This window comes from Haplochromis burtoni, unplaced genomic scaffold (assembly GCF_018398535.1).
Source record: "Haplochromis burtoni strain Fernald_Lab_line unplaced genomic scaffold, NCSU_Asbu1 Contig_32, whole genome shotgun sequence".
NCBI lineage: Eukaryota > Metazoa > Chordata > Actinopteri > Cichliformes > Cichlidae > Haplochromis > Haplochromis burtoni.
The window spans coordinates 530,251-540,284 of record NW_024582393.1 but is presented as its reverse complement, the minus strand read 5'-3'; the positions used below and the strand labels follow the sequence as shown (position 1 = coordinate 540,284).

The following is a 10,034-nucleotide window of genomic DNA, read 5'->3' as shown; positions in this document are numbered from 1 at the left end:
CACACACACACACACACACACACACACACACACACACACACACACACACACACACCAAAATAAAAAGAAACATCAACACATGCATGTATAACCGCACACACGCAGTGGAACCAAATGCAAATGTCGCCTCAGCCATTTGCATGCGCACACATTATATTGCTGAGCCATATAGCGCCCACTGATTCACGCCAAAACCAACAGAGCGGGTGATTTTCCCAGGGAGTGGTTCAGCATGTCAGGCCACACTGGGTATTTCCCTGGCAGAAACAAAGGTCAGATTCAGGGTTGCAGTGGAGAGCAGCATAGTTTGGGATTTCCGAGGGGGACAGCCGTGTGAGAAACTGCCCGAGTGTGTGTGTGTGTGTGTGTGTGTGTGTGTGTGTGTGTGTGTGTGTGTGTGTGTGTGTGTGTGTGTGTGTCGCAGCTAGCAGGGTGTGGTTTCTTTTTTCCTCCACTTTCTGCCAGCGACCTGTGAATGTTCTCTCTCATTCTCTCTGGATTGTCTCTTCCTGTCCTTCACAGTGCTCCTCTTCATCCTCTTTCTGCCTTGTCTTCTTCACCTGTCGGAGCTTATGTAACCTAACAGCTACGCTGAGTTTGACTTTCATCTGCCCCCCCCGTCACAGCACTGGTGATTACTTTCTCATGAGTGCTCATCACAAAACTCAACTGCCACAATATAATCCAAGAAGCAACTAAGCATATTAAACTGTTAATGACAACAATAAAGAATCTGTTGAATCGTACGTGTCATCTTTTGAGCATCTTTTAACAGTGATGGCCACACAGGAAAAGTCTGGGCAACATCTCCTGCACCTCTCTGCATCAGGAGTTCTAGTTCTGCTGAACTACAACATAAGAGAGAGAGAGAGAGTCCCCCAGAGAAAGAAGGTGGTTGAAATGCAATTTCCAGAGGTAAAAAGATTTAAAAACCTTATTTTGCGAGCAAAGCCAGCAAACTTTATCAGGCTTGACCGGCTGATTCTATAAAGGCCGTTTTTATATCACAGTGGCCATTGACATTAAAGTTAATTTATATAATATTTTATAGTAACTGCCCAAATAACTGCACAGAGACATTTCAGCCCCGGCTAAAGATATATCCCCAGAGTGAGTCAAAACTGCACGTTTATCTGTGAGCGTGTATTAGCTGTGTCCGAAAGCAAGGCCGACCAAAGACCACATGGCGTCGAACATTCATGGACGATCTGAGAACTGTCGACTTTGCCTGGGACGAAGCTGAAGCAGTCGCTGCTGACCGACATCGATGGAGATCACTAGCTGCCCGATGCGCCGCCCGGCGTAGGAGGAACTAAGTTCTAAGCAAGTAGCTGTGTAAACTAGCAGTGATAAACTGTATAATATAAAATGGCTAAAGGATTTCTATTGCGTTGCACAATGAGGCCCCCAGAGTTGTAAGTTGTGCTATTTATCCAGTGTTTTGCTGGATCTATGCGTTAAAATATTCCAGAATGACAACTGAGTAAGTTTATTATTGTCATGATCCTGGGTTATTTTGACCCAGCGTTTTGTGTTTCCTTGGATTTCATTTTGTGTTCATTCTGATTTTGTATTTGTTTAGGGTTGAACCTGGAGTTTAGTGTTTTATCAGCCCTACCTGTGTCTGTCCTCGCTGCTCTGTTCGTGTCCTCGTGTTTGTGTTGTAAAACAGTCTGTGTGTTTCCTGTTTTACTTTGAAGGTCCGTGTCTCGTCTGGTGAATTAGGTTCAGCTGTGTGCCTTTCCCTCATTACCTTCTGTGTATTTATAGGGTGTGTCTGCCTGTGTCCTTCGTTGTGCCGTCTGTGTTTCTTGTTAATCCCAGTGTCTCTCTGGCCTTTATTCCTGCTTGCCATCCCCAGTGTCATTTCCTTATGTTTTTCTGTGAGTTATGGTTTCAGGTTTGGTTTGTTATTAGTTTCCCCAGTCTAGGTTTATGTTTAGTTCTGTCCTGGCTTTGGTTCTTTTCCACTGTAAATAAATCCTCATTCGCATCTCCACCGCCATCTGCATCTTGGCTCCTCATTCATTCCACAACACGGCTGCTGCCCCAGCCATGACAATTATAGTCAACTAATATGATCTTAAAAACCAAACCAGGTGAGAAAAGCTGAAATAAACGGTGAAAGACAGACATTTTTTCAGAAATGTCTTCTTCTTTTTTTATACTGTGAAAAACAAACTTGTAGATTGCGGAAAAACAGGAATATAAGAATCTGTTTCTTGATTACTTTGGTGTGGTATGAATGCCAACTGAGAGCAGGGTCTTGGTCAATACAAAAAGCTGTAAAGCGTGTCAAACACACAAACTTCAAAAGCTTGCCCACCTTCAGCGGCCAGGCTTTATTTCCGGCCCCCGGGCCTGATGTTTGACACCCCTGTTCTATGGGATGACTTCATGTTTACACGACTCTGAGTAAGCTACCTTCACAGTTTGTGCTGTTTCTATTGTGGTACCTGTGTTGAACTTTTTTTTATTAAAAAAAACTCTCCTAAATAATACCGTTAAATAATAATTTCTCAATATAAATAAAAATATAAACTAATTTAAAAATGCTAAACTGTGACAGCTACGTCTCACCACTTTGGTAATGCCTCGGGGCAGTTACCTTTCACTCTGATCATGTATCTGGTTTTAGTCCAACACATATACAACCTCACTTTCTATTTCTAACCTTGCACCATACATAATGAAGTTAAAAGCTATTTTTATGCACACAGATCTGTTATTTATTGCTCTGCACCCACATGAATGTGGAATCTCCCAGAACTTCCTTTCAGCTTTGACACCGTTCACAAAGCTTTGCATGACTTGCAAAACTTGTCTTTAATGCTGATGAAAGAACTCGCTCAACATTTTGGTCCAAATGAAGGGAAAACCTCTCTTTTCAGAAATACTTCATAGATTCAGCTCATCTTTAAGCTTCACAACTTGTGGGAAACGAGAAGATAAAACTAGGCTTTCTTCTAATGCTGAAAGAGAGACATTTGTTGCAGCTATAAGAGTAATTAATTACTTAGTTACTTTTATACGATTTACAACCTGAATAGGTGATAAAGCGATAGATCTTTCAGCCCAATTCTACTTTTTCTGCATAATCTGTCATACAAAATGTAATCAAATGGAAAAGTCTCTTTTTAAAACTTGTTTTATTCGTTTTAATCTTTTAACTTTATGCATGAAGCAAAAATGTAATTATGTGAAATTTGTTTAACATTTAAACCTATTTTCTGCACATTCCAGCACATAAAATAAAATATTTTTTTGTGTTTACACTCACTCTTTCAAATAGATGCAAGTAAAACGCAGCAGAAAATAAATAAAGTCAAAGACTAGCGGTCCTGTTGCTCTATTTTCACTGTAAAGCAGGAGTGGGATAGGCAGAGGTTTGCCCTGGTGCAGGTGTGCCGCAGCGGTCAGTGGAAGAATCCGCGAGTTTCTCTGTGAGTTTCCCATTACGTCGTTGCGCACTCGGTGCTTGCTCGGAAGTTTAGGGGTTTTTTTCTCACGCACAACGGACGCTAATGTTTTTGTCACTTTTTATGGAATCAAACTCAAAGTAAGGTCAGTACTTCCACGCTTTAAACGCTGCACGCTCACACTCTCTCCTGCACTCGATATATGATCCATTGTTGATCTGCACACAGCTGTCACTGTCATGAGACATTCTCGCAAAAAAATCACGGTTTTAGTAACGCAGTAACGCAGCGTTCCTACGGGAAAGTAACAGTAATCTAATTACCGTTTTTGCAATAGTGATCCCTTACTATACTCGTTACTTGAAAACAGTAATCAGATTACAGTAACGCGTTACTTGCCCATCTCTGGTGACGAATAAAGCTTGCTTGTTTCTTAGAAAGAAATACCTTGATCCTTGATATTGGGACACAAAATGCCCAATTTTATCCAAAGTTGTAATCATAGAAATTCCTGCATCGAGATTCAGAGCTGGTTAATTAAATTAAGATCAAGTTGAGCCAAGCTGACCCTACGTCTTGTTACATTTCTATGAAATCAACCGAGGTTGCTAATAAAAAAGAAAATTAATACTTGCCCAATTCAGGGTTGCGGGACGGACTAGAGCCTATCCCAGCTGTTTGTTGTGGATTCAAACCTAGGACCATGCTACGGTGAGGCAACACAGTTCACCACTGTGCCACCCCAAATCATATCATCTGACCTAACTGGCAAATGTAAAAATGATCCACTTATCTACGAATGGCACTTCTTTTTTTTTTATCTCCTTCGTGCAATCATGGGTCACTCAGACTCTAAAGGTTTGGTTGTGTGGGAACAGTTTGTGAGTTTTACTTCAGACTGAGGAGACCCAAACTTCATCCAACTAATCGAATCGAGCATTCCATGCACGATTTTGTATAAAAAGATCCACCGCACAGGCAATGGTAAACCGCTACTCCCCAAATGTAACATCCCCTGATCCTGTGTGAGGGGATAGACTCTTACTGCAGTAGGCATTGCTGTCATGCTTTACTGCCATCTTGGAGGAAGGGACTATTTTGGCAGGATAATGTGGTCACGCCACAGAGTGAATAGGGGGTCTTGAGAGAAGAGGGCAGAGATAAGAGAATGGAGAGCATTCCATTAAAGCTCGCGATTGCATCAAGCCGAGGCTCAGGGAAGACTATTCTGCACCGAATACCCACCGCAACACCCATGAAGTGCAAGGTGCATCTGTTACCATGGTACCCGGCGCAGGCAGCCCCTTTCATGTCTGTCAAGATGGGGAGGGAGAGAGAGACTAGCAATATGTTAGTCTCGCCTGCAGTTGGAGCTGAAACGGACACGCGAGTGCCTGTGTTTGCTTGGATGTATGTGTTTGTAGCATAGATACAGGCGGCCCGGGTTTTAAGATGCCGTACGCTGACAGAGGCTCGTCACACAACATGAATCATTTAGCCGCCACAGCAGAGCTGGAAATGTCACGTCTCATCAGCATTGCTCACGCCTTGGTGCTCCTGCAGCATTCACATCTCCGGCAGCGGAGTTGAGGGACGACTTGATTAAAGAGAGAAGCTGAGATTTTAAATGCAAACAGACATTTATTGCATTGGGAAGCAGTGGTGTACATTTTCCCCACAAATTAATTTGCAGTACTGTAGCACTTCATGAGATCAGAGTCTGTTGTGCAGTTGTCCAAGCAGTGTGTCAACTTTCCTTTTCGACAAATCGCTACAAAGTTTCGATTCCAGGCTCTTTGATGGGATTACTCGCTCATCATGCCGTCTCCTTCCATATCTGCTCTTTCCAAGGAGTAGGATGCTACTTTCTCACAGTGGAAAATGCTGACTTGCCAGATAGGCAATCCAATAACAACAGGAGAAACTGTACAAGGAACATATCCAAAATTTTAAGCCAAGCTATCTGCTAATGTCTCTCTTATACAAAACTATATTTTTTGTGTTTTTGCTACAGATTTAAAACAGTTTTAACAAAAAAAAAGCAACATCAAGTACATCATTCCTTATTGTAAACCACAATCAACACTAACAGTAAATAGTACTTTGTCATAATCTTTATTACAAGATATTAGGCCACTGTACAAATCAGTGTGAATCGTACAGTACAACGCAGAGTTAAGACTGTTTCTCGAGGTTTGTCATTCAAAGCTGTATACGAGGTGCTTCAAGAATACACAAGATTTTCAGAATTTTCTGCCATGCATGCATGATTTTATATTTGCCATGCATGAGTCGGTATTTCAGTGTTTTAAGAAAGAGCCCTAAAAAATGGCAACCCAACAAAACAATTGAACTCAACGAGTAAATGTATAAAGCACGAAAAATAACAAGTTGTCCGGTACAGTATATCCCTCATGAGATTTGGCACACACAATAATGCACAATGCAATATAAATAGTCTTTTTTTTTGTTATCAATAAGGTGTGTACAGTCAAGTTACAGTATCAACCAATCCAGGTGAAAGCCTGGGAAGCTTACAAACAGGTGGGAGGTACACGGTATATAAATGACTCGTTAGCTGCAAAGTATGGTAACAAAAAACACTCAGGCAACATCAAGAATTGTTAAGTGAAAAAAATATCACTCTCGTTTGCTCACAGTTTTCTCAACATACAAAAAACACTCCCTCAGGCCTTAAGTCACTGCAAAAGACATGTTCCCAAGGATCAATAATAAATAAAGTCTTCAACACGAAACAAACCAGTTTACCAATTCCCACTTTGTGCAAGAAAATATGGGCTACCCTTTCCATATTTACAAACTGCTATTCATTTGCCCTCGCTCAAAATGAAGAGCAGAACAAATGGTACCACAGGTTTGATTGATAAGATATAGGAGAATTGTGTGCTTTAGGTTTTATATTAGATTTTTTTTTGTATCCTGTCCCTGATTTCTGCATTTCGACAGCATTGCCTCCTGCCTTAACCCCCCCACCACTGCACCCCTTGCCCTCCCCCTTCCCCATTGCCTTCTCCTGCGTTTGTATTTATGGCAAAACCCTGTAGTTGAGGGTGTGTGTGTGTGTGTTAGTGTAAGTGTGTGTTGGGAGTGAGTGGGGAGGGTCCACTTGGGGGTCTCCTTTGCTGCCATCTCCCACCCCTGCCAGCATGTGTCATCCGGACAGCCATGACTGACTGGGAGAGGAGGGTGTGGAAGTGCTGCTTGCTGCCACATGAGAGAAAGTGCTTATATACAGTGTCTTTGGATTAAAACTGGTAAATATCGCCATAAAAAATTTAAAGAGTGTCTTTTGAGGGGGGTGGTGTGCCGACCACTCTAAGCCTCTGCCGGGGTCTTCTCTGTTCCATTTTTCTGCGCTTCGTCGTCGCCATTCTCATCCTCAATCACAACTGTGGATGACAGGGGAGAGAGTTAATGAGGGGAGGGGAAGGGGGGGGGACTCATCTTGGTGTGGCGTCTTGAAAATTCAACATCGACACAAGGGTGTCAAAGCCCTGAATCGTTAGTGCTGCAACTGTATGAGCATAAGTGATTTGTGCATGCATGAGAGCGTAAGCCCATGCAAAAAGAGCGCGATAACCACGAATGTGCATCGGCGCCTCTGATGCATATTTGGGAATGTGCAGGTGTGACTGTGTACGAGTGTCGGCTGTGCACCCACAGGTGCAAGTCTTATGTGTCTTTGTGTTTGCCCATGTCTCTGTGCACTACTGTATATAGAACTATGTCTGTCTAAATGTCTGTGCCACCACAACTGAGCCTCAGTTTTCAAGGACTATCTACCTTGGTAGATATGCAGGAATGCAGGACACACAAAAGCACATACATGGCCAGCCTGACTTGATCATGCAAACACAAAAATCTCCATCACACTGCATAGAAAATTCGTTCAGCCATTCATCTGGGAGGGGACAATCAGCACAACTCTGTTGAGCAAGATTCAGGAGGCATTTAGCGGCACGCACTGCGCATCCAACTTGTGTAGCAATGCGAACAGAATAATTTAAAAAAAAATACAATACACACGCATGCAAACAACAGACTGGTTCGCTGACCATACACTCGACTGAACATCTCGTCAAGGCAATAGTGTTGCCGATCTGGTTTCTCAGGCAAACATCCTTAAATATGGTGCACTAACAGCCGATGTGCGCATTCACCACATCACCATACAGGCGAAAACGCCTTAATTATATAATTACCCCGTTTGCTCCTGCCTATTTGCCCGAGTTTCGGCGGACGTTTGTTCTGTGAGCCGTTGAAGAAGTTGTTGGTGTCTTGAAGACGACAGGTGAAGGAAAGGTGTCCCTCGTCGCCCTCATTTCCATAATGACTCATATTTTCTTCGTTGAAAGGCAACACTTCCGACATCTCCAAATGCGTCTTTATCACCAAGGCGCACAAACTGAAATGTATAGCTCGTCGCCAAGCTTGAACCGGCTCCTTCGTAAAAAAAAAACAAAAGGGGAAAATAAACAATGAAATCTGCTGGCACGACCTAGCCCTTTCTGCGTGCCCAGAAGACACGTGTCTGTCTCCGTAGGTGCGCGACAGAAATATCAGTAACTCAAAATGTCCTCAGTTTCCCTGCTCGTGGAGGCTCGGCAACATTATTCAAAGAAAAAAGAAAATGGGGGGAGAAAAAATCCACAGGCTTTCTCTCTGTGCGTATTGCTTTGGAAATGGAGGCGCGCGTATAACCGAGCCGTGAAGCGCCCGCTGGTTTTGAGCGGCTGAACCCGTCGCACGGAAAATCTGAGGAAGAAATGCAAATTGAGGAGCGCTGCAAAACACGGATCCCGGGGAGACCTGGCGAGGGAGCTGTTCGGGGGTTTTCTGGTGCAGCCCAGAGAAGCCAAGTCCAGTTGGAGTGGTGGTGTAGTACTGCCAATGCTCCTCTCTCCTCGAATGTGGACGCAATAAAAACAAATGGCGATTTGAAATTCGAAGGTGGCACATAAATGGGAATCGATTCATATCTTTATGTGTGGAGGGGGAGGAAGCAATTCCGATTGCGCCACCAGTTGACGAGCACGAAATATTAAAAACTCGAGCCTCTTTTATTAATTTTCAGATTTTTATTATTAGGGTTCGTGGGGTTTACGAGACCGTCAAACCTCACCAGATGATGGCAGTCTTTTCACAGGCTGGGATGTGACTTTTGGCCCCGTGGCGCACTTTAAGTTCCCAGCTGAGGCCCTGGTGCTGTTTTCACGTTATCGCCCACAGTATCTCGGGAAACTGCACATCAGCATTTTGGAGTGAAAAGAACGAAGGTTAGCATAAAAAAGCAGTGACTGTGTTTGTTTAAAATAAAATCCATGTTACAGAAACGATGGCTAAATATCAAGTAGACCCCCCAGAAAGAAAACAGTATGTATGAATTTTTTTTCTTCATAACATAATTATTCCGAATACATATGCTGTAATAGTATAATAGGATCCACACTGAGAACATTTCGCCTCATGTTAGCACAGAAAAGTCTGCCGCAGCCTGAAAAGGTGTTTGGTTAAACTGATTCCTCTGGAGCTTCTTTTACCACCCACTGCTGTCTACTGTTTGCATTAATCTCACTTCTATAGGTATGACAGTACAATGGACTGTCTTACAAAACAGACAGGGCATGGAGGAACGGACAGGTATTCAGTCTTGAGATAGACTATCCTTTCTCAGAGGAACTTCCCTAAATATCATTACACAGACAATGAAATGAAAAATGATATTGGAGCCTGCAGCAGAGCTAACTTTTATGTGCCGTCATGACACACCTCCTCCCTTCGGAGCTGAGGTTGCAATGATTTTATCAGAGGATCCTTCTTTCATATGAGAACATCTCAAAGAACAATATTTTTCACAAAATGTGGTTACATCGCCATCAAGACTGTTTTTTGGTCTTAAAGCTCCCAAGCAATGAAGACAAGTAACCTGATAAAATAGTAGCAGTAAACCCTTGAGAGTGTTGGATTGTGAAAGAGTGCATTTTCTTCTTGCAAATTCTATTTTTTTTGTCTGCTAAATCAAGTATTTGTCATGTTTTCTTTCCTAAAGCTTCAGTGCAGCTGCTGAATAAGGTTTGATGCTAACATTATACTGAACTTGGCTCAAGTATGTCTTCATGGAGCTTTATGATCAGTTAAATTAGATTTTCAAAAACAAAAAGAAAGAATAAACACTGCAGTAGTTAAAACTCAGATGAACTTCTCTTTCAGGCCTGTTTGGGTGTGGTTTGTTCAAATAAATGACTCCATATATTGTCATCAGATACTGACTCAAATGCTGCCTCAAATCCTTCATTGTTTTTGCTATCTTGCATTTATCAGAGTCACAGTGAGACAGGAAGGCAGGAGGGAAGATTGAGGGAGATGCCACGCAGCAAGGTGTAGAACCAAAGGGTGCTACACGTGGCTCTGAAGTGCGAGCTGTGGGGGAAGATTTCAAAGTACAGACAGGCACGTGCCTGCTTTTAAACAGAAATGAAATAACAACTTGTTACAATCAAGGTACGCAGAAGAGCATTTCTGAATGCGCAACATATTACAGCGTAGCTGTATCAGTGATTCAGGCTACTGATGGTGATGTAATGGTGTGGGGGA

General features: G+C 42.7%; 1 protein-coding gene and 1 long non-coding RNA gene across 2 annotated transcripts in view; both read right to left on the bottom strand.

The window, feature by feature from the left end:
• The window catches only part of LOC102302199, a 4,852-nt gene extending 3,193 nt beyond the window's left edge, over positions 1-1,659 (bottom strand). The window contains exon 1 of the long non-coding RNA XR_315545.2: positions 1,619-1,659. This is a non-coding gene — a long non-coding RNA (uncharacterized LOC102302199). The remainder of the gene's footprint in view (positions 1-1,618) is intronic.
• A 3,381-nt stretch (positions 1,660-5,040) lies between these two features.
• On the bottom strand, positions 5,041-8,338 carry camk2n1 (calcium/calmodulin dependent protein kinase II inhibitor 1). The gene is made up of 2 exons (XM_005918539.3): positions 7,643-8,338; positions 5,041-6,829 (listed from the first exon to the last, which is right to left on the bottom strand). Exons 1-2 carry the CDS (start codon positions 7,809-7,811, stop codon positions 6,756-6,758), a joined length of 243 nt encoding a protein of 80 aa, XP_005918601.1. The 5' UTR covers positions 7,812-8,338; the 3' UTR covers positions 5,041-6,755.
• Positions 8,339-10,034: the final 1,696 nt, after the last annotated feature.